The 26145-nt window shown below is 31.2% G+C and overlaps 2 protein-coding genes across 6 annotated transcripts in view; one reads left to right on the forward strand and one right to left on the reverse strand.

Annotated features, from left to right (window-relative positions):
* Window positions 1-252: 252 nt before the first annotated feature.
* On the forward strand, window positions 253-5587 carry LOC142319340 (uncharacterized). Its single transcript, XM_075356531.1, has 3 exons — window positions 253-557; window positions 2527-2776; window positions 4842-5587. The coding sequence occupies exons 1-3, from the start codon at window positions 277-279 to the stop codon at window positions 5517-5519; spliced, it is 1209 nt and encodes a 402-aa protein (XP_075212646.1). The 5' UTR covers window positions 253-276; the 3' UTR covers window positions 5520-5587.
* A 12771-nt stretch (window positions 5588-18358) lies between these two features.
* Window positions 18359-26145, reverse strand: part of LUBEL (Linear Ubiquitin E3 ligase) — a 220522-nt gene continuing 212735 nt past the window's right edge. For all 5 annotated transcript variants that reach the window (XM_075356534.1, XM_075356537.1, XM_075356532.1 and 2 more), the window contains one exon: window positions 18359-18621. In XM_075356534.1, coding sequence (XP_075212649.1) covers window positions 18592-18621 — 30 coding nt within the window. In that variant the 3' untranslated portion in view covers window positions 18359-18591. The remainder of the gene's footprint in view (window positions 18622-26145) is intronic.

Raw genomic sequence — 26145 nt, forward strand, 5'->3', positions numbered from 1 at the left:
TTGTAACTGACAATATCGATATTTAAAATGTTCGATATTAAAAGCATTCGTTTTAAGGTATATATATTTTACGTTATTGTGCTGCATAAAGAGTGATTCTGTGCTTTTTTAGTTACAAAATCTAATTATTTGTGTCATATTGTGGAATATAGAACAATTTTACGTAACCACGATGTGGCTTTACAATATGTATATCAACTATCGTTCATGTCGATTACGTTGAAGTTATACATCGATTAAAGTTATCGGATGCTCCTATTTAAAAGTTAAGAGGTTATGATTTTCGATTTGCACATGGTTTTACATTCTAATCAGAGGTTATGTAATTATATCGGAACTCGTACATTTAAACAACAAGAGCTTGAAGAATTGTGTTATTTATTACAACATATTCTTCTTAGTGATATACGACGTTTTTCTTTTGTTTTTAATCGATTTTTTATCATGAATGAAACTTTAGGCTCTGAAAATAAATATTTGTGTCACTTAATCAAGTTATCCGAACTAAGTAGAACATTCACTACAAGTTTTCAAAAAGTAATTGAAAATCATTTAATGTAAGTATATTTTTTAAGATGAAAAGCTAGTCTATAATTTTGGGTACTATACAAGAACATTGTATTTACATTTATATTGAAATAGTTATTTTTAGAGAAAGGTACATCTGATTTGATTAATTTGCCTTAATCTGTTTTGCTGATCATAGCTTTAGTTTATAATTAAATAGATTGGGCTTAGTATTTTATTAGTAATTTGTATTTGTAGATACAGCAATAGCTGTATCTACAATCAAGTTCAACTTTTTTCATACTTTAAATACCATAATAGATATGCTTAGGTTTGGAAAAACACAAGATCTAAATGTGGTAAACTAGGTTTGGACAGCAGGTGACCCATGCAAGGTCAAAGTTTGTGCTGTGTTATCAGTAACTAGTCAATTAGCTATCAGTTTTGTGAGTTATTGAGAGCTGTTAAGATGGTAATACTTATATGGAGAGAGGTTTGGGTTATGGTTAGACTTTTGGAAAGAAGTTAGGGATAAATTACAAAGATATGGCAATATGTAACACCATCTTGTAGGACACTTGACTGAATTTATATTTAAACGGAAATATATTTACTACAGAGAGAGAGAGACTATATCTCAATTTCAATGCTATTAGTCATGTTATGATGGGGAATCACCTTTCAAAGATCACTGTCAGTCATCTTCAATGCTGAATTTGACTGACTAGGATGACTGTTAAGGTTAGTTTATGGTTTATTCCTCCCTCCACAAAACCAATTCCAACTTTACCCATAACTTCTCTCCACAGAATGGATTAGCATCTTAGCTGGTCACCATAACAAACAAAACTTATTACTAATTGACTAGAGTACTGATGATGCAGCACTTTTTTTAACTTTGCATGGGTCCTCCCCTGTTCAAATCTACTTTCTGATATTTAGATCTTGTGTTTTCTTGATCCTAAGCATACCTAATATGGTATATGAAAAAAATGTTAATTGATCCATTATTGCTCAGTATTACCATTTTATCTATTTACTTAATATATTCTTATTATTTACTTAATATATAACACTCATTTTTTATTATTTGTATGAAAGATAATCAGCAGTTTTTAGCTTATTTGGTAGTACTACATTCTAAAGCTATTAGTGGCTGTACCCTTGGTTCATAAAGTGTAGGTGTATTTAATATATGTATGTTACATCCTATGTTCAACGGGTCAGATTTTTTGTTGGAACACAACCTCCATTGAAAATGAAACAAAACTTTACAATTTAACTCATAAGTTTGGGACTTGATCTATTGACCTACAACACAGTAAGGGTAGCTTTTCTTTTTTTGTATGCTGCAAAAGAACCTGAAGTGATAAGGTAAGAATTACTTTACAAAGAAATTGTCATACAGACATTTCCTGGTTTAGACAATGACAATAGAAAACATAATTTATTAATAACTAGTGGTATATATATTTTATAAAAAAGTTATACTTTTTTAAATAACATTCATAAAAATACATAAGAAATGTTTTAATTATTTCTTGGAACTTGATCAACTAATTTAGAAATATAAAATTTCCTTCTTCCTTTTTTTTCTAATAAAATAATAATGACAGCGATGATGTTTACAAAATTATTTTCATAATATTTTCAGTTGCTGTTTTAGCCATCTTCCACTGATGACAGCAGCACGAGTCATTACCGGTGTTACTTAGTAAGAGGATTAACATAATTTTGTTACGTAAATAATGTTATGTTATGTTTGTCTCTTTAATAATTCTTTGAAAATTTAGTTTAGATTGCTGCCTGGTGTATAGTTTCAATTTGCATTTTTTCATTTTGTTAAAGTATTGCTTATTTTAATAACTTATTTTTTATTAAGTTGAATTTTTAAAATTTTTATGTAAGATGTTTGTGGGTTAATTTCACACTATATTGTGTAATTTTATTGTTTTTTATTTATAATTTTGAAATATTCTTTTTTAATTTTATTAATTCTGTGATTTTGGCTTCTTCTAGGAATGAATATTTAGTAAGGACAGGTAAGAAATTAACTGATTTAGAAATACTGAATAAAACTACAATATTAAAGTCTTGCCGTTGGTGTTTAATTACATGGCAGAGTGATATGTTCAAGGTTATTATTGAACCACAGAAAAATAGAGGAAAATCTTTGTGTTCGTGGCTTAATAAGAAATCAAATGGGCTTAATAAATATCAAAGGAAGTTTGTCAAAAGATGCAAAAAAAACCAAAATGAGAATTACTTGGTAAGTTTTTTCTTCGGTGATGTGTGCTTATAAATAAGTATTAGGCTAATAGTATCAGACCAACTACTACAGGAAATTAATTCCATTTTGTTTTGCTGGTCAATGAGGGCTATCTATAAAGTAACATAACATTTATTTATATAAATACAAAGAAGATACTATTACAATTGCTGTATGTTTATTTTCTACAACCTAAAACTACAATTTTACCCATATTTCTAATATAGTTTCAAATCAAAATGAGGCACATTCATAGTTTCACTGTAATTATACAAAATTTTTGTAAAATACTAAATCCTACCTCTGTACTGTCATCCCTCCTTTTAGCTTCCCTCCATACTGAGTTCTAACTTGTACATCACCTTCAAAGTGATAGAATGGAACCCACCTCTTCATGTTTATGAAGATTGTAATTACTAGGTGTTAAATTTAGGTTTCAAGGAGAATCATCTAGCCCTCTCACTTGAATTACTACAACAAAGTACGCTCAGCAGTACGTGGGCATTATGCAAACTCAGAGCTCAAACCACTGCAATGTTTGTATTGAACCTTCATCATCTTGGTGACATAATGAAATCAACTGATAAGATTCTTTAGTAATCCTAAAGATAGCTCCAAGCTTTCCCTAGCAGAAGACGTTTCCTACAGCTTTTTTTTTGTTTGTGAATATGGTCCTTTTGCATTGATTGATTTTTTGCCTCACTGTTTACATATGATCCAGGTGACCTTTAATAATTTTACCTAAAAAACATCCTGTAATGTTATAATGTTCAAGAGAGGTTAATGCCACCTCCATCTGTAGTTTTTGTGTTTGAATGAAGTTTAGGAATCTGGGCACAAAACCTATGGTAGTCCTGACCACTTTATGAAGAAATGAATGAGAGATCTAAAGAAACAAATCAAAAACCTCTGAAATGATGAATCATTATTTATCTTCAACTGTATTTCCAGTCATTTTAATCAATCACTCATTCATAACATGCCCCACTTCTCTCTTCCTAACATGGAGTACATCGATCTGCCCATTTAAAAAATACCACACCATTGCTTCACACCACCCTCATTCATTAGTTTATACAAATTTTTCAGCATTGGCAATGGATCTTGACTGTTTTACAGTTTCTGGTGAACAGGGATTTTTAGGTAGTTATTAAATACAGTATCAAGTATGCGTACCAGCACATACTCATACCCACTACACTGCTTCGGTAACATGGTGTTGTGTTATATTACTCCTTGTTTAAAATGTAAGTTTTACTTTCTAGATAGTCCTGACATACATAAAAATTTTTATTTTGATTTAATCATGTTTACCCAGAAGTTATTTATTTCGTCTCACTTTTCAATGAATAGTAACACCTGATAAATTAATATAATTTTAGTACAGAATATTTTTACTTTTCAGACATAACTATGAATTCATAAGAGATGCACTTAACATCTTGGGATCACAAAAATGGAACCTTCCTGAAAGTAAATCGTTAGAATTTAAAAAAAATAGTTTTGGGAAATTTATTTTTTTTTTGGGTTCTCTATTAAGTGTCCTTATGTGTGTATTATATGTATTCATATGCATATAAAAACAAATTTTGTCAATTTTCTTTTTATAAATTGAAAAATAAAGTGAAAACTTGAAAATCATTAATATATTTTATATATATTACTCATTAACATATATATTATATATATTTTTTATAAAAAAAAAAATTATTTTTGTTGTAAAATTTTACCAGAAGCTGCTTACAATTTGAAAATTATAATTTTCTCTAAAAATAACTTATTATAACAGTGTTGTTTTTAAAAATTAAATTTTGATATTAAGAATAATGAAAAAAATATATAATGAAAACATTATTTTCAATAATTTTGTAAATATCATGCAAGTGTTGAGTATATAAAAGAATAAATCATTATAAAATATATTGTTTTACATCAAATTAACTTTAATGTAATGAAAACCTATGTGTATTTCTTATTATATTAAATGTTCAGTTTTAATAAATTATTTTATAATACAGTTAATGAATTAATGTATATTATGGTTTTGTTTAATTTTAAATTCTAGGTTGTACAGTGCAATGTTTGTCATAAAAAGACAAAGTTACCATTGCATAAACCAGAAAGAATAAATAATATTGATGAAATAGTTGCTGACAAAATCAAAAGGAAAAAGAAGAAGAAGAAAAAGGACTTATATGCTGGTTTAAATCCTAAAATTATGGTGAAGACAATGATTAATGATAAATCTATGAACGTAAATAATGTTAAATTGACAGAAACTGATTACCTGAGTGAAAATAAAACTGTGCCAATAGTTCCTGATATCAATACTGATAGTATTAATAAAACCAGAAAAACAGAAAAAAGGAATAATATTAATGAAGTAGTTACAAGAAAGAAGAAAAATAAAAAGAACTTATATGCTGATTTAAATCCTAAAATTATGGTAAAGACACTGATTAATGATAAAACTCAAGAAGCAAATAATGTTAAATTGACAGATCAAAACATGAGAGAAAATAAAACTGTACCAAGAGCTTTAGAAATCTGCACAGACAGTATTACAAAAAAACATAAAGTTAATTCTGAGAGAAATAATTATTTAACAATTGTGAAAAGTGATAAAAGTAGTCGTAAAAATAAATTAAAAATTAAGAGATTACTGAATGAAAATAAGAATAATAATTTTAAACAAAAACCTAAAAAGAGGTCTCTTTTAGCCTCATTTCTTGAGTCATTATAGTTTGTATAATGTAAAATGTTTATCCATTTTATTGTACTGTGTTGTATTAAATTAATTTAACCATTCAATGTAGTTATAATTAATTTTTCCATCAGAAATTTTTCCAACGAAACTAGGTTGCGTAAAACATATATTAACAATTAAATAAATTTAAAGTGAGGAAACCCATAAATAATTTTAAAAATGGAAGAGATTTAATGAATTCTCCTTACCTCAAAATATCAAATATTTTTTTTGTATGATATCATTGTACATTAAGCACTCAGGAATCTCTGGTGTGAGCGGTAACTAAAAAACTTTAAATAGAAGAGTTAAGATTGTGACATATTTTTAAAGGGCATTAAAAAACAAAAGATTTTACGTAAACAGTATCAGGTAACAATAATCATAACAGAAATGGTGGTTATTTAATGTTTTCATGCCTGGTTTCAGAAGTGGTCTGCAATGTATCTTAACTGGTAAAACAGTTGTAATACAGTAATCCCCCTACGGAGTTGGGATGTCCTAAAAGAACACATTAAAATAAAATTTATGATATTTATTATCAGCAACATTAGTCATTTAGTTCTTTAATAGTATACGATCTATTCAGCATAATATGAAATTTGATAAATTAAAAATTAAAGTTTTGTAATGACACACCAAACCAGATGTACTTTAACATTTTTTCAGCATCCTGTGGCTATCTTTGTGATTGGTTCTACATTTCCACTGATTTCAGCTGATTTTACTGCTGACAGTTATTATTTTAATTAGATGTATTAACAATGTGGTTAAAAGCATATGTGATTTGAATAGCATCTATTCATTTAGTATTTTGCTATTGTTTTTTTTGTTTTGATTTTTCTGGGTGAAATATGCTTTCATATTATCATTGCCTGAGCATGATATATTTGTCATAGATAAATAGATGTTTAATTGACAAATAAAAATTAAAACTTAGCGTAAAAATATTTTAAAACAAAAAGCTTGTATATTAAAAGTGAAATAAAAACCACAATGGATACAACATTAAAAATGTAACTTGAAAAGAGTAAAAAATTACAATCTGGCATATGCCAAACGGTATACACAGTCGACAAGGACCACATAAATAATTACATTCTTGAATCAAGATGCACAGTCTTTATAAATTGCAAGACAGTCAATAACGTCATTTCATTGTTCCCAAACATATTTCACATGTCAGCCACTAGTTTAAACATGCGATGCAATGCCACATAAGATATAATCCACAAGGATATGGTACACTGTTAGTTGGCAGTCACACTGAGCGCAGGGGGTGCATCTGTTTGTGTCATCAGATATCCATGAGTGAGGCTAGTGTACCCTATTCGCAAATGACAAATAATAACTTCCTTTCAACAGTTATTGCTATATGAGGAGCTCCACGGTGACACAGTCTTCTTAATTGGATGAAGTTTGAAGTCTATTGTTACTAGAGCATCCCATTCACTTTGCCACTCACCTTCTTCAGGAAACCGACAAATCTCACAACAGGATGTTTGGAGTGCACGTCATTAATCGCCTGTAAGGCACTCGTGGAATCCGAGTAAACAAGTGCATGTCGAAATGTTGGGCTAATTATACTCAAGGTGTTATTAATAGCAAACAATTCCACAATGAAAATGCTGGGGAGGCAAACAAGTATTGTTTTCTGTCAACCACAAAATCACACACAACAGAATTAACATTTTTAGAACCATCTGTATAAACTGTAGCATCAGGATTCAAGCTATTTTTAATAATATAAAACTTATGCAAAAAAACAAGATTTGTGTCCTTTTTATTATACTGGCAAAGATCAAGGCAGTAATTAATGAGAGAAGGCCACCAAGGGGGTTAATAACATGGAGGAACAGTAAGGATCGGAGGTAATTGTATATTTGTAGCTGAGAAAATGCGCTGAGCTCTGATGCCCAGTGAAGAAGTAGATCTAGACTGTTCCTGGTAACAATTAACATGCTGGTTGGATGATTTTGTTGCACTTTAATGCAAGCCATATAAGAGCATATCATTTGCTTCTGTCTATTACAAAGAGATGGCTCACTACTGTTCACTAGCAGACTTACCATGGGGCTAAAACGAAAAGCACCTGTGGCAAGACAGATGAATGAATAGTGGACTGCATCGAGCATCTTTAGAGCAGTGGCCCATGCCAATAATAGACACGCAGCTGTAGTCTAATTGGGAACAGACTAGAGCTCAGTAGAAGAGCAACATGCGCACACGATTTGCTCTCTAATAGGTATTAGATAGAACTCTCAACGTGTCTTAACATTTTTTTGCTATTGTGTATTGCTGTATGTTTATATATGAGGTGTGGCTATTAAATATTGAGACTAATGCTTTAAAATATTTTGTTTTAAATTTATACATATTTAACTATTATCCCTTCAATATACACCCCTCCTCTATCCCTACAACACTCCATATGAATTTTCCATTGTTAGAAACAGTGCTGGAAGTCTTCTTGTGTGAGCTCTTTCATGACACGTGCGCTTTTTCTTTCACAGCTTCAAGGTCTGAAATCTTGTTCATTTTAATGCAGATTTGACCTTGGGGAACAGATAAAAGTCACATGGTGCCAGGTCAGATGAATAAGAGTGATGATCTAACACTGGGATATTATGCTTTGATAGAAACATCTTGACATACAATGCAGTGTGAGCTGGTATATTGTTGTCCTGATGAAGAACCCATTACTTCTTCCACAATTTGGTCGTTTTTTCTTATTTTTTCATGGAGTTGAGCAAGGACCTCAAGGTAGTGATGTTGATTAATAGTTTGACCTTCAGGAACCATTTATTCAATATTTTTATCCGTTTTTCACATGAAAGGACAACCCGGGCGAACATCATCTTCAATGTCTTCTTGGTCATCTTAGAAACACTTAAACCATTCAGAAACCCGGGTATGTTATAAACAATCATTGCCATATACCTTTTTTTAATAAAAGATAAGTTTCAGTAGCACTTTTCCAATTTTCGTATGAAATTTAACAATTCTTTGCTAAAATAAAAAACTTATCATTTTTTCGGCAAAACAAAAAAAAAGAAGATGTTATCCAAATGAAGGCCATGGCCAGACTAATAATATATCTACAGAAACTGGAGTGGCAACAATTGAAAGAGAAGGCTTCACGCTACATGTTGTCGGTTGTATGAATTTGGCGCATGTGCCGTTCTTCTGTAGCAGCATTAGTCTTCTTATTTAATAGCCACACCTTGTATTTCATAACATCCAATATGTTAAGATGTAGTCCTTTTTTGTGTATGTTAGAATATAAAGTTATTGTCAGTGTTGACAGATTTGTGGTTTGTGTCTACAAGGTATTACCAAATACTGATTTTATGGTGCTATATACTGCTTTTATATGTTTATCTTCGTCTAAAGCTGTGCCCAATTTTTTTAATGCTTATCAGTGTTAAATTGAAACAGTTAAATTTGTATCTTCTAAGGGTATTTTTTGTTCAGTGAATGTTCGTGTGTAACAATTCATTTGCAGTACTGAGGGTTACATCATATTAAAATTGTTTAGATTTGTGGTTCATCTTCTGTGAGTCTTTGTTTATGCTATTAATATTATGTATTTTTTGTTTTGTTTATCTTTAATTTTATCTATTTTGAGTAGGAATGAATCACAAAGTGTGCTCTTGTATCCCTTTGAAAACACTAGACATTTTTATAGTCCGAGTTATCTTATATGTGGTTTTCAAATGGTACAGATGTAGCGAGTAACCTATGGATCATTTTTCTTAGAGCAATTCCTTTAGGCGAGGTCAGGTGGTTTGAGGTATTGTGAATAAGAGTGTCTGTCACTGTACTTGTTAATTTGGCTGTTACTTGTCAATGTTTCAACCTTACTATTACTATTTTTGCATGAAGGAAATATATGTACATGAAAAAAATCTATTTTATAATTCGTATTTCTTGCTTGTGTACAGGAAGTATTAACTTATGCAAGTAATTGACCTTTTATCCAAGTAATTCACTTTTGATTGACATATGAAAGCAATTTAGGTGTTCAAGCAATTTTTACACTATGAGTTGGTATTAAACAGGAAATTTTAATTCTACATAATCTTTTGTTATGTTTTATAGTGTACATTATAAGATAGAAAAAATACAAAAAAAATGTAGCAAAAGAGTAAAGAAAATGTCTAAAAGGTTGACACAATTTGTTTTAGAGCTTGTTAATTTTTAAATGTGTTCATGTACAATATACTTCATAAATACCTTTTATGGAAAATTTACATCTCTTTAAAGGAAAAAGTAGCTAATTTTTAGTCCATTTTTTAGGTAAGTAACCTTTTAAACAACACACATGAAGTGTGAATGTGTGTGAGTGTGAATAAAGATAAAGGAAGAAGATTATACATGTTTAAAAACTGGTTTAGAAAACTGTCATTATTTATCCAGCAATTCTGACTATTCTTATCCATATTTAAAAAATTATTTTTCTGCACTGTGAATCACCTCAAAATACAATTCCATAATTCAGATATGAATAAACACTAAGAATAGCTATAAATGGGCTTATTTTATAGAATCAAAATAACATATTACACATCCTTTAATTTTTTTATCAAACCCTAAATTAGAGATTTGCAAAAGAGACTTTCATGTTACCTATTCCTCAAAAAGCTTTATTAGCTTATTAAATTTAATAATGGCTAATTGTTTCAAAAATTACTTGATGGATTTAGTTTCCTTTTATGTTGTGTTCTAAATCAAGACCAAAATACCAGATAATTCAGAAAGGACTTCACATATTTAGAAGCATATAGAAATTTATACAGATAAACTTACAGATTCAATTGAGGTCTCATTTCATAATAAAACACACAAGTTTTGACTCATGTAGTTCTCTAGTTAGTACCCAATTTTGCTTCCAGCGCTGTCACCAGCGTTGTTAAAAATGGATACATTTACTAATGCGGAATGTGCTCACTGTGTGTTTTGGTTTCCCAATTTGCAGTCGCCAACTGCAGCTCAACACAATTTTCGTAGAGAGCATGGTGGGAGCCTCCTAGTAGGCATACAATTTATTCTTGGCACTAAACCTTTGTTGAGACAGATTGTTCTGTTAAACATACAAAATCACCAAGATACTAACGCCTCCCCCTGAAGCTGTTGTGAAATAACTCAGAGAAAGCTTTGCACATAGTCCAAAGAAATCAACTCAATGTGCTTTTCATGAGACTGGCATTCCACAAATGATTGTTTGGAGTGTATTATGTAAATGATTACACTTGAAGCCATACAGACTAACCAGGTTCAACAAATTACAGTTGATGAAAAAGTTGCTCAGATACAGTATTGTGTAGAAATGATGGATAGAATTGCAGAGAGAACAATACATTTTTAGTGGCGAGTCAATGTTTGATGGGGCAAGGTGAACACACGTAACTGCTGAATATGGAGTAGCAAAAACCCTCATGAAACTTTGCAGCTTTTAGCCCTAAGGTCAATGTGTTTTGTGTCCTAAACAAACAGACTGTACAGCTCGTTCTTATTCTGGAAGGCAACCGTAAGTGGTATCGTTTATCTGGACATGCATCAAAATTTTCCAATTCCTCAGTTAGATGATGATCAAGATGGATGCCATTACTATCAGGAAGACAGGGCCTCACTACTGCCTAGAAGTTCGAGATTTTCTTGATACTCAATTCCCAGGTCGTTGAATTGGTCATGAAGGTCTAATTGCAGATGACATATGGCTAAGTACACTGGCATATCTTTCAGATGCATTTTCAAAACTAAATGAATTAAATCTCTCTATAAGGTAATTCTCATGAGCGATGAGAAAATAAAGAGGGTTTGAGAGGAAACCTGGTTTGTAGGTCAGTTGTATAAAACGGGAATTTTTCTCCAATTCTAATCTTTTTTAGTTGAAAGTGAACTCATTATTAAAAAAGAGTTGCGCAGTGACACGTTTAGATCTCGAAACTCTGAGGTCAGAATTTGAAACTTATTTTCCGTGCAGATGTATGTATAAATATGATCTAATACATATTTTAAAAATAAATTTAGAGATAATTTGATATTTTTATTTGGTATTTTACAAATCTTTACTGTTTTGTTGCGTACAGTTTTTTATTGTTTTGATTTTTATTATTTCCATGAAATTATACCGTAGTTAACAATAATGTAATAAATTCCATACGTAATAATAATTAAATTTCGAACAGTAAGAATTTTATTAAATCTAGATAATAAAAAAACGGTATATTTTATGTTAAATTTCACATTCCCAACTGAAATGTTGATCAATGATAATACCTTAATAGTTTGTGTTACATTTTCTTTGAACAAATTCATTGCCTATAACAACATTAAAATCAATAGGTATGCAATCATAATGATAACCAAAAATTAAAAAGACAATCTTACATTTACAACTAACTTATTAGAATATAACCGTACTTTTAAATCAGAAAATTGCTTTTCCAATTTATTATAAACTTCAAACCAAGAATTTCCATAACATATTGTAACTGTGTCATTAACATAAGAAAAAAATTTACTATCAGGATTTTGTCGTTCAAATATATTACTAACATAAATAATAAAGGCCCAAGATTGATACTCTGAGGAACACCACAATTCAAATCTTTCAAGTTGTTTTTTATTACATTAATTTTAACATATTATTCTATGAATATTAAAGTAAAACAGCAGTAGAATTATCGCATTTTCTGTAGAATGATTTAATCTTAAACGCACGTCCTTCGTCTATCCAGCGCCTCTCCATTAGAAATGTTTAAGAAAGAATATATTAATGGATGTACCCAAACATTACCGGAAAAATCGATGTTTATAATCAACAGCCCATTTCAATAACTTATTGCATTAATAAAAAAATTAACTCGATTTATTGACCGATTATTTGAGTATTTATACTCAGAACATTCGCATTGCAGATTACTGCTGTATAAAGTAAGGAACGATGAATTATATTTTGAATTTACTTTTGTTTGTAATGATTTAATATCCACATTGTAGTATATAATGATATTAAAAGAGCAAATATTGTTCGTGGAGAGAAATTTGATTTTTATTAACAGAATTTTAATATAAACCAGTTTTTACAAATCATGTGATATGGAAGTTCGATTGCATTTTTAATCGAAAACTACCGGAACGACTCTACAGTTTAAACAATATAAAAAACATAACTTTAACCCAAGCACAAAACCATAAAGATATTTAATTATACATATAATTAAACCAGATATTTAATACCGTTCCTCTTGATTCCGTGACAAGAGTGGCAGCGTCTTTGCCTTTCATCCAGAGGTCCCAGGTTCGAATCCGGTCAGGCATAGCATTTTTAATAGCTACAAAATTCCATTTCCATATCCCGTGCACAAGCTTCAAGCTTATGTGGCGATATCAAGAAAAAAAGTAATAATCACAATTAAACTAAATCTGCAACAAAAAAATTTTAAACTAACAGTCTTCATTAAAACACCGTTCATTACATGACAAAAAAATTTATCATCATTATGACAATAATCATTAACATTAAATAATTTCAATACAGATCTTTATAAAAATAAAACAGCGAAAGCATTAATCTAAAATAAGAATTTATGAATAACAGCAAATAATCGAAATCGATTCTTGCATATTGAGTACGATTATAAAATTTAAAATGGTTATTTGTTTGTTTTTTTTTTGTCACTGACTCGGAAAATCTGACCATGTCAAAGAAGGAATACTTGAAATTGTTTTCGTATTCCAAAAACGTTATTATTTAAAAGGAATGGAATGGAATGCAAAGTTGGCGGGAGTTTTGCAAATTCTCCCTACAGATCGCAGAACCTGGACAGTGTCCCTTGCTGCTGGATGATTCTATCGGGCGTGTTTTTAAAGGTTTATTTTTTAATGACGGGTCTAATTTTTCAATTTTTGTGTTATTTTATATTTTTAATTTTAAGGACGGATTTAATTGCATTCCAATCCGTTGTTAAACCAGCGTTATCAAACCCATTTTATGGGCCGACCGCGGAAGTCTAGGCTTTTGAAACCTGTCCTCCCGACGTATTTCCCCTTCAGACCGTCCACTGATATCCTTTCGGTGCTAACGCTTCATAAGCTAGCAGGAATACGCCACAAAAGAGCACTAACTGTATGGAGGGAGCAATGCGCCCCCTTTCTCCGGAGGGAGTCGCAATTGCTGATTGATTTAAGTTAATTGTAAGTGTTGATAGTTAGGAGAAGCTCTTCATCCACTTCTTTGATGGCTGCCCTTCACGGTGCATCTCCGCTGGGCTCTCTTCCGGACTCCTGTCCGTGACGTCGGGTCGAGTAGAGGGTCTTCTTTCTTCTTCGTCTTACAGATGATCTCTTCTTTCTTCTTTGGCCTGCACTTTCAGAGAATTGGCAGTAATCGGAATTACATGCCGTTAACCTTGGTATTCCCGTATTTAAAAGAAGTTTAGTAAAATTGATAGAAGAAGCGAAGCGAAGTTCATGCAACAAACAGAGTTTCTTAGCATTTTATGTTTGTGTATCTGTGTGTTTTGTTTTATAATTTTTCCTATAGTAATTATTGAAATGCAATACGGATTTCAACAGAGATTTTAAAAGGTGTGTTTTCCATATCTTAAAAGAGTAAGTTCATTGAAAAAACTGACCGAGCATAACTGACCACGGTGTTGGCAAATGGTGATATTATTAAATTTCAAGGGTATCAGTTTCTTTTCATCCGTATTCGAATAAAAATGCTTTTTATCATAGTAAAGGATAGAATTCATCACGTGTAAAATTTTGTTTGAAAAAAGCTACGTAGAAGACAAATAAATAAAATTAAGAGTCTTGTTACTTTCACGTATTGACTCCTAGGATATAAACATATATATTTTGTTGTAACAATTATCTTCTGCTTTAACTATTCGGAAAATCAATACCGTAATATTTTTTACTTCCTTGTACGATGTAAAGGAAGTAAAAAATCTCGGGAAAAATTTCGGTTTTCAGATTGCAACAGAAATATCCATTTTGACTAGTCTTATTATTATTATAAATCAGTATATTTAAATTTAAAAGAAAGGAGATGAAGTCGAATTCGTACCGATGTGCCCTCCCCTTGTAAAACCCAAATATTTCATTAATTAAATTTTATTTGGCTATAACTCTGGAACCGATGAAAATAAGTACACTTATGATTATCGCTGAAAAACTCTCTCAATCAGGGCTTATTACTGCAGTTAAGAAAACGTCCAAAATCCAAATTTTTTGTATTTTGTGCTTTTTTTGGACACTTTCGGTCCAGTATATTGCAATAAAAAGGAGAGGTGTACAACTAGATGTTACAGCAGTCCCTAATCCAAAATTTCGACATCCTACGACTAACCGTTTTTGAGTTATGCGGGATACACACTACATGCGTATAGACGTCTCACCGAAACTAGTCAAAGTGGATTCGGGGATGGTCAAAATGGATATTTCCATTGAAATCTGAAAACCTAAATTTTTCGCGATCACAATACTTCCTTTACTTCCTACAAGGAAGTAAAAATTCTCAAAAAATGGTCATGTAAAAAGCATGTTGTAAGGGAACTCTTATAAAATCTATTCAAGCAGAAATAAAACTTAAAATAATGATTTTGATCGAAAACTGAAAAATTGTCTTCATAAAAAAAATTAATGTTACTTATTATTTATATTAAATCAATTTCCCAAGTATTGTAACAAAAAATGTTAATATCAAATTAGAAGCTTATAATTTATATATATTAATACTTATTACGGTTCATAGCTTAATAATTATTCGACTATAGATGCATATTAATATTTAATTTAGTGTTCGCTTCGCTCAGATACGGGAGAGACGACTAAGTGCTCCTGTCTCGGACCTTAACTGTGTTTTAGAAAGGAGAAAAATGTGTTCGTTTTTTACAATTTTCGGAAAACGTAAACTGATGTCGTTCTGATATTCAAAGTATGTCCGCGGCAAAATTCAATGAAATTAAATGAAAAATTTTGGTAAAACAAATAATATAACCTGCATTCCAGACAGTATTAGGTCAAAGTGGCAATCGTTTTTTATGTCGTTTCTCCATAATTCTCTTCCTATTTTAATCAAGATGAAATAATAAAATAATTCATATAAACGGATACCATAGAACCTTATGCTTATAGCAGTTTCTAACCATCGTTTCTATGCCCTCATTTTTATATTTAAATCGAGTTCATCATACTTACACGATTTCGTGTATGTATTACCTGTAGCAAGTCGATAAATGCCAGTAAATTCCGGACGCTGTCGCGCTCAAACGGATTTCGATATTCCCCGAAGCCGGACCCACCGCTTGACCCGATCAGTGTTCGGTTGATTTCACCGCGCTTACCCTTTATGCAAATTCGTCGTCTAAGCTACGAAGGTAATTGTGGTAAACACAAAAAAGAACCTCATCCACAAATCTAATTATCTGAGCGGTTTCGTACGCAAGTCGGTAATCAAGGCGTGGCTGCGCTACTTAGTAAACCAGCCGCTGTACAAGCACTACAGCATACAGATAGACTGGAGTCCGTTCGATAACGACGAGGATGACAATATCGGGCTCGAGTATCAAATTGAGTCTATTGATCCTGACTCTTTCGTGAATCAGAGATCCTGCTTGCCAGACAACATACGATGCTATGGAATGAGGAGCAATGTTTGGACAGTGTCCCGGGGCAGAACTGGTTTCCGATTAACATAATCTACGATAATTACGGTGAGGAACTATCCTTCCCTCAAATATACTACGGTGTGGCCCGCCAGTTCAACCTCGACGTACCAGTCACTTAATACATGATGTTAACCAGCGAGATTCAACGTACCGATCGGCGTGGTGCAACTCCAGACCATGTGGAGCGCTCTTGTGCTGCGGGTTGCACTAAAACTTCAGCCGAACCTCTGTCACGAGTTGTGCTGGGAAGACTGCGTTCGGATCCGTACAAGGAGAGCGCGGCAATGCGGGGAAAACCAAGCCCGAAGGGGGGTTTCCCGCGAAGTCTGGGAAGACGCAAAACAGCGGTGCGGTGATTTGTCCTGAACGGGAGATTGCTGGAGGGAAGCCTGCTGTGCGGTAGGTGAACTCTGGGTCCGACCGGTGAATGGTGAAGCTCTTGGCGAGCTCCACAGGTCTATTAAACGGCTGAAGGAGAAGGTGAAAAAGCCTGTTCCCTTCGCCGCAGCACCTCCTTCGTCCACCGCTGCCAGCCCAGCCTAAATTTGCATCATTCCCGGGCGGCCATCAGTGAAGACATTAGGTTCCTTGAGGAGTGCAACCTCGAGGTTCTCTTTGTCCAGGAGCCGTACGCGGTCACGCTTCCACGGGCGGGTGGATGTTATTCATTCTCGTGGGGGACGGCCGCTCTCGCGCGATTGTGGTTGGCTCAGATTTGTTGGGTGTCTTCTGGATGTCCCATTGGTCCAATGAGCAATTCACTGTCATGCGAATCACAAGGGGTACTCTCAATGTCGTACTAGTGATGGGATACTTCCAGCTTGGATGGAGTATTGATGACTTGCTGGCGAAGCTGGATAGGATTCTGGACGGTCTCCCGGGCACCAGAGTGCTGGCTGCTCTGAATGCTAATGTCAAGTCTCCCGACTGGGGTTCACCATTCACTGACCCCAGAGGTGCTGGTCTCAAACCAGTTGAAGCCAGCAACCTCTACTTGATTAATGATGCAGAACAACCGCTGACTTTCTCTTTCAAACTGAGAGAAAGTTACATCGACGTCACTTTGGTGATGGACGACTTGCTGCGAAGTACAAATAATTGGACTATCTGGCCCGAGGCCAGTGTGAGCGATCATAGGCTTATAGAGATTTCATTATGTGTAGGTGTTGTACTGGGTTGGCATGAAGATTGGTCACAATTGTTTGGAAACATTCTCTGGATGACAGCTGTTTATCATATTGGTGATCTTATAAATTTATATAATTGCTACTATTGGGCAGCAAACCATCCTGTGATAGTGAAGATAATGTAAAAATCATCAAAAAGTGATCATGTGATGGGAAATGACAGCCACTAGTGTTGTCTGTTCATATTTTCTTAATGACAGATGAATGATTGCCAGTCAGTCTACCTTAAGATGGTGGAAGACATTTGATCCATTGATTCTGGTTAGGAAATCATCAATGAACCTGTTTTCATGCAGTATCTCACTTTACACTTACCATGTACATACTTGATTAGATAAAAAATTTTCAGGATGATGACTTGAAAAAAGAGGACCTCATAAATAGCTTAAAAGAAGTTTAAATTTATTGTCCTGTAACTTTTTCCTGTCTTGCTGGGCAAAGGAGAGGTGAACTATTTAAAACATTGCACCTTGGAAGCACAGCGTTAGAGCATTATTCCAGATGTCACAAAACTGATGAGCATAGATGTGCTGAAGGCTCTATCCTTGGTTATTTGAAAAAGCTGATGGATGCATAGATGCCTACACTTAATCTGAAGTTAAGCATATTCCCATTTATAAAAGTATAAATAAAAGTTGTTTGTTATCTTTCATTGTTATTCATTTTCATTGAAAATGTACAAGTTATATAGTTAAGGCTTACTTTTCACTCAACCTGTATAATGGAGGTCATTACAGGAATGGAAGTACCTGATACCAGTTATACTGATATATTATTCACACTAGCTTATGAATTATTCATAAATACAGTATTTAAATACATCAATTGTGCAGTCTTCAGACATTTACTCTTGAATACGACACTTAAACCAGAGCTTGTTACAACCATTTAAATTTTCAATTTATACATAAATAAATTGTGGTCGTTGTTTTTATTCTAAAGGAGTTCATAAAATAAAACATGATGGTAATATAAAAAGTTTTTCTTTTATTGAATTGTAGTACTTTAATGTAGTCATTATAAATCTCATTTAACAAAACATGATAGTGGTATACAATAAAGAATAAATTAAAAATAACTTTTTATTACTTGTAATAAAAAGAACCACAATATTGAATAACAAGTAATGCCTTAACAGGAAGGAAAACTCCATCAAAGAACAGTCTGTTATATTCACTCTTATTATGGAAAAAAATAGTCTTAATCCAGCGGTATTTCTTCTTTCACAATCTGGAAATATCAACAAAATAGAAAAGATAATAAACATATTTTATTATTACTTAAATTAATATTAAATTATTAAGTTTCTAAGAAAAAACAAAATTTATACATAAGCTATCAGCCTGAAGAATGGTTTAAACTTAGCTGATATTACATCGGCCAAATGCACAAACTAGAGCTGAGGCTTATGGGGAATTAGATTTGCCATTAAACAGTTGAAACCACTCCTTGTCCTCTCACAGAATAATGATCAATGTAAACCTAGACAGTAGTGTATAAGGCAAATGTATGTAGCTTAAACATTTCTAGAGATTATTATCAGTCTGTGAGAAAATGAACACTATAATTTATTTGTACTTTATGACGGTTAATACGGGCTACAATGTTAGGATGAATTATCATCTTTTAGTTGAAATAAAAGAAGAGGATAAGAGGAAAATATTTTTAATGCTGTAATTTATTTTGTTAAAAATGTGTTGTTATATAGTCAACTTTTCCACTAATTAAATTTCTTGGACCATACAACAAATCACCTAGAATTCACGGATGATAATAGTAATAATCCTGCTGCAGTTGTAAGTGCATTATGTACTAAAAAATGCCATAGAAACCACTTTCAGACAACGGACACTGATAAATTTCAAACCTGAAATACACATAATATAATACATTAGTATCTTGAAGGAGATGGTTAAATAATATATAACACATTATTTACAAAGAAATTCTACTTCATTTACTCAAATGATAACCCTCAGAGTATGCATAAGTAATAATATGATTGTCATTTTTTTTTGTTAATATTCAAGTAAAGAATGTAATGAGAAAACTGACAATGGTTTAGTCTCTCTTCCAATTTGATAAATTTGGGTGTAATCCTCTAATTAACATGTAGTGATATTTAATATTATAGAATAGATTGTTGTTATATAAATTACCAATAAACTTTTTTATTCTTGTATAGCAGCTGAAAGTGTGAAAAAAATGTTATGATATGAATCACAAATGAAGAAACTTCTGAAAAAATGTCATACAAACAATTGATGGAAAAAAATTTGAATTTAGTACCATATTAAACATTGTTTATTTTTTATATATTCTTGAAGTTTGTAGGAATTGTGGGAAATTATTCATAAAAAAACTCTGTTTTTATCTCTTTCCAGCTGTAGGAAATTCAGCATTCCTTTAATTCATTATAAAATGTTATAAAAAGTTTTAGTGTTCTAACAATAGATTTTACCTGTTACAAAAATTTGTCTGATTGTCAGTTTCAATACGGCAGCTATTTTTAAAAAAAAATGCGATAGCATGACTACTTTGGCCAATGATAGAGAAAAAATATTTTTTACACTGATTTGTATAATTTTTTCAGCACTGAGTTTAGTATGTACATAATTTCAATTAACCACATTCTGGAAAAATGATTGCAAAGAAAGAATATCCAAATATCCATTAAAACTCCTAGTAATCTTGACTTTATGTTTGAAAAGAATGCAATATCTTCACCTGGCGAAACCACCTTATAGAAGAATAAGTGAGCATGTAATAACTTTATATGCTCAGATTGCATTTCATACTTTTAAGTAAAAGAGAGAGTCCAGGAAATTGCAGTAAAATAAAATTATTATTGTATAGAGTATCCATACAATGTGTGTTTACACAAGCAAGCACTATCAAAAACCTAGAATTAATAATAAATATTTTTCTTTGAATTAACATTAATGACATTTCAGCTCAGGGTATAATGCACATACATTTTTGTGATTTCTTAAGAACAATTAGTATTACATGGTATATTGTACTTCTGAGTGGCATGTCATAATAACACAAGCACAGAAATTCAGCTGGATAGTCAGTGCAAAGTAAAGACCAAGCAAATATTATTGCTCGTAACATGAAGAAAAATTTACTTAAAAAAATTATTTTTTAAACTAGTCTTTAAATACTAAAAATTATTCTTTAATCTGAAGTTGTAATTCAATTCAATTGTCCAATTTCTTTACACTAGAACATTTGTTATTTTTATTAAAGAATTATTTCATCATTTTATTAAATTTATATTTTACTAAATAAATTTTAAATAATTTATCTCTTTTTTTATTGATATAAGTATATTTTACATTAACAGTAGTATCTCTTACACAGCATTCAGGATATAGGCAACATTATTTATGTGACAAACAATCTAATTTAAGGTAATAACTATTTCAAGTTAATAATTAAAAACATACTTTAAATATTTTACTTGTTTTTAAAAACCATGAATGAAAGAACATTTAAAATTATTTTCAGTTAATAAAATTAAAAATATTTTTTTCCTGTAAAATACTGTTTTTAGTACATAGAAAATTTAGCCATTAAATGATTATATATCTTCCTTTCTTTCTTTTTCTGTTTAGCCTTCACAACCACCATAAGGTATTACTTCAAAGGATGAATGAGGATGGTATGTATGAATGTAAATGAAGTGTAATCTTCTTCAGGTCGACCAAGTGATTATGTATGTACCAAAATGGGTCATTTTAACTATTTATTTTGTCTATTTTTGAATTAGAAGAATTAATTCAAAGCTTAATTAGAATGCTATAAAATAGGAAAGTTAACTAACTGGCTGGGATATAATTATCATGAAGGGCTTGATTTAAACAATATTGGAAGGATTAAAAGTAGGTGTAAAAAAAGAGCCAGAAAAAAATAAAGCTTATAGACAATTTTAGAGGAAATGAAGTCTAACAAGACCTTAAAAGTTTGATTGGGAACAGAGGGATAGCAGAGATGGAGTTGTGGAAGGGCATGGTTCATGGCAGACAATCATATGATGATTTTTTTGAAGGAGTTCTCTATAGATTTCAATTAGTATTAAGTAAAAATTATGCTTAAGTATTTAAGCATAATTTTAACACAAGTATATGTTATATACTTGTGTTATTTACTGTTAAAAACATGAAAAAACATTTACATGAAAAAAAACTATGACAAGCATCTTCAAATGGGTGATGTTACACCGGAAATTAACATATACATCAATCACTATTCAACTAGTGAAGAAGCTTTATGTTTATATGATTCTAGTCATTTGCAAAGTAAAAATTGAAAAATATTTTACAGCATGGGTATTGTAAAAATAAAAATACTTTACAGAAGATGGGATAACAACATTTGACAACAATGCTACTTACAAGAAAAATTATGAAAACAGTTAGGAAAAAAATATCATTCAAAATGACAAGGAAATTCAGGAAAATGTCGGAAGAAACAAAACAAAACAAATTGTCTGAGAAATTTACTTAAAGAAGAAGGAAGGTAGTATATGCAAAGGTTATGAAACCACCTTAAACCTGCCAAATGAAATGTTAAGAAAAAATGACTGATAGTGACAGAAAAAAGATTTATAAATTATTGCGATAATGAGAAAGATTATGAGATAAAACAACAGTTCATTTGATCATGTACACAAACAAAATCTAAAGTAAGGAACAGAAATTAGGATAATGAGAATATTTAATTATGCGATTTTAGCATTTAAGATGATGAAGTCACTAAGTATAAAACAGTTTCTAAATACCCTCAGTATACTTAGTACAGCAATTACTAAATTTAAGATAGAAGCAGGTGTAAAAGCAGGACCAACAAGGAAGGAAAACATTGAATATCAAAAACCTAGAAGTAATAAAGTTATTCAGCATAAGGTTTCAGTAACTGCACATGAAAGTTATTACTCACAGAAAAAGAATGTAGAGAATATTTTTACTTTCTTGTACAATGTAATTGCGAAAAATTTTGGTTTTCAGATTTCAATGGAAATATCCATTTTGACCATCCCTGAACTCATTTTAACCAATTTCGGTGTGATGTCTGTATTTACAAACAATTGGCTGTAGAATGTTGAAATATTTTATTTAGGGCTATTGTAACATCTAGTTGAGCACCTTCCCTTTTGATTACAATTAACTGGGGCAAAAATTCAAAATATTTGGATTTTGGCCTTCTGTAGTAATAAGCCCTTGTTGAGAGCTTTTCAACGATACATCATAAGTGGTACTTACTTTCACTGGTTCCAGAGTTATAGCCAAATGAAATATTTGGATCTTATAAGAGGAAGGCACATTTGGTTCGATCAACTTCATATGCATATATTTTTTAACTTTTTTTTTTTAATTTAAATATATTAATTTATTAATAATTATTAACCTCAGATTGTAAAAAAAATTAACAATAAGTAATAATTCAATAAAAATACAAAAAAGAAGGAAAAAATCATAAGTTACTTATTGAAATAAAATTTTATGTACTTTTCCTCCCTCTGCGAATCACGAGACCTTGCCAATGTTGAGAGGACTTGAGTGCTCAGTGATACAGAGTAGCTGGACAGAAGGTGCAACCATGTCGGAGAGGTATTTGTTGAGAGCCAGACTAAGGAATGACTCCTGAAAGATGGAAGCAGCTCTTTCAGTAGTTGTTAAGGCATAGGTCAGGAGGATTTAAATGGCCATATCAACATCACTCAAGTCTTCTCAGTACTGTGCAGCTGAAAGCAATGGAAAACTACAGCTGTTTTTTCCAAGAAAATGTAACTCTCTGCATTTTCATATAACAAAGATGGAGCCACCTTCCTTGGTAAAATATTCCGGAGGTAAACTAGTCCCCCATTCGAATCTTCGGGCGGAGACTGCTAAGGAAGGGGTTACCAGAAAATTAAAATGTAACATTCTACAAGTCAGATTGTGGAATGTTAGAAGTCTAAAAAAGGTTAGTAGGTTAGAAAATTTTAAGAGAGAAATTGGTAGGTAAAACGTAGATGTAGTAGGAATTAGCAAGGTTTGGTGGGAAAAGGAAAATGACTTTTGGGCATGTAGGAGTAGGTTTCATAATGAACAAGAAGATAAGGAAGAGAGTAGAATATTTTAAAATGCATATTGACAGAATCATTGTAATAAGGAAAAAATCAAAACCTAAGCCGACAACAATTGTTAAAGTCTATATGTCTACATGTGCCCATGATGATCATGAGGTGGAGTGTGTATACAAAGAAATTGACGAAGCAATTAAATGTTAAAGAACGATTTAGATCCAGAGTAACAGTACAAGGTGAAAGGATAAAGATGCTACGATTTGTTGATGAGACAGTAATTCTAGCTGAGAGTAAAAAGGATTTAGAAGAAACAATGAATGGCATTGATGAAGTCCTACACAAGAATTACCGCACGAAAATAAACAAGAACAAAATTAGAAGAGAATAAACAAGAAGAGAAAAGATTATGGAGGTAGAAGAATTTTGCTACTTAGGAAGTAGAATTAAAAGATGGATGAAGCAGGAGTGATATAAAATGCTTAATAGCACAGGTGAAACAAGCTTTCACTCAGAAATATAATTTGTTTACATCAAAAATTAATTTAAACGTCAGGAAAACATTTTGAAATTATATGTTTGGAGCATAGCTTTATATGGAAGTGAAACTTGGGAAATTGGAGTGCCTAAGAAGAAAAGATTAGAAGCTTTTGAAATGTGGTGCTGTAAGAGAATGTTAAAAATCAGATGGGTGGATAAAGTAACAAATGAAGATGTGTTGCAGAAAATTGATGAAGAATGAAGAAAGAAGTATTTGGAAAAATATAGTTAAAAGAAGAGACAGACTTATAGGCTAACATATTAAGGCATCCTGGAATACTTGCTTTAATATTGAAGGGACAGGCAGAAGGGAAAAATTGTAGGCAACATTTGGAATATGTAAAACAAATTGTTAGGGATGTAGGATGTAGGGGGAAATGACATGATCTAAATGAAATGACAGGCACTAAATAGGGAATCTTGGAGAGCTGCATCAAACCAGTCAAATGACTGAAGACAAAAAAAATATAAAAATGCACTTTTCATTTTAATTCAAAAATTTTTACAATCAGAGGTTTATAATTATTAATAAATCAATATATTTAAATTAAAAAAAAAAAAAATATATATATATATGAAGTCGGATTAGAATCTATGTATGCATGGTTACGGATCCGATACTTTCTCACTTATACCATATATCTACTTGAGCGAAGTGAAAAACAAAATTAATATATAAAGTAATATAAAATGCTAAAGAATTTTTTAGGGCCATTTTTCTTGAGTATAACTGAATATTGCGTGATAGTATCTTGTGATGTCACATTTAAAAGTGTACTATTCATACACATAATCTGGTTCAGATTGGTGTCTCGAAGCCAGTGCTTTCCCATATTAGCTACAGTAATATGGATCTTAGGTGTCTTATACTGATTTAACTTTTCATACAAAAAGGTCACTATAGTTATTTTATTTTTAGAATTAGAAATAATTTGCTTACAAAAAACAATTTTTTTTAAACATTAAGTTTAAAAGACTAGGTGATTGCTGTCTTATATTAGTATATTAGAATAATTTTGTTTCCAAAACCTATCTTGTTTTATCTTTTACACATTCTCAAAAAAAGATTAGCTGTAGAATATTGAAATTTTGTATTTAGGACTGCTTCTAGGACTGCATCTAGTTGTGCACCTCCCTTTTTGATTGCAATCAATTGAGCAATTGATATTTCAAATTATTGAATGTTATGTTGGTAATAACCATTTATATTATATCTGATTATTTAATATTAATTGAAAATTATAATTTAGAATTATATTATTTTTGGATTTTCTTAGCAAAATCTTCTAAAAAATTGTATATTTATTGACAACAAATCATTTTATTTAATTATTTGACAAAACAATAAAATGCAATGTTATGTTGGAACTAACTGTACATTTCTGAATTGTATTCAGTTTAAAATGATTGTAGAAAATTATTTTATTAATTACCATTCACATTAGAATTCAAATAATACTTATTTTTAATCATTTGTATTTACTAGAAAAATTCTTTTCATTTATAATAAGAATGATTTTTAAATTATTAATTTCAAAATAGTTGCTCTATTCTTCAAATTTATATTTCTATTTAATAAAAATGTAAGTATCTTTCAAATGACATCTCTTTCTTTTTGTTATGGGGAAATGATTCTGGTCATAGAAAATGTATAGTATATAACTCAACTTGTAATACATATTATGCACTTGTGAAAATACGTAACTTTTTCACTTGTGCATAATTTACTTCTTACAACTTTTGTTACATACTATACTATTCTAGATCAGCATTATTCGTATCTTTGTGAGTTGCTGATTAACAAAAGTTTCAGATTTCTGGCGTGTCATATAAATAAAAGTTAATAATTAAACTATTCCATTTAGTGAACTCCTGTACACTGGTTAAATAAAGTACATCAAAAAATTTGAGTATGTAATTTAATAGGCATACAAGGAAGTCATGTAGTGTCCACATCAGATTTTTTTAGTACAGACATGACTTTTGAGAAAATGAATTCCTTATATTTGGGAATTTTGAAAGAAAATAAGGATAAGATAGCATTATAGCAAAATAATAGTTTTAGAATGACCTTTTAAATGAAAAATATAATTTCATTTAAATCAACAGTTTCTGGCTTTGGTAATACATGTGATTTTTATTGA

This window comes from Lycorma delicatula, chromosome 2, assembly GCF_047948215.1.
Source record: "Lycorma delicatula isolate Av1 chromosome 2, ASM4794821v1, whole genome shotgun sequence".
NCBI classification, from domain to species: Eukaryota; Metazoa; Arthropoda; class Insecta; order Hemiptera; family Fulgoridae; genus Lycorma; species Lycorma delicatula.

Excerpts from the sequence above, each read along its gene's own strand:
- LOC142319340 (XM_075356531.1), top strand. The coding sequence starts at position 277 with ATGATTTTCGATTTGCACATGGTTTTACATTCTAATCAGAGGTTATGT. Across the intron at positions 558-2,526 it reads GTAATTGAAAATCATTTAAT|GAATGAATATTTAGTAAGGA; the intron begins GTAAGTATATTT and ends GGCTTCTTCTAG. Across the intron at positions 2,777-4,841 it reads ACCAAAATGAGAATTACTTG|GTTGTACAGTGCAATGTTTG; the intron begins GTAAGTTTTTTC and ends TTTAAATTCTAG.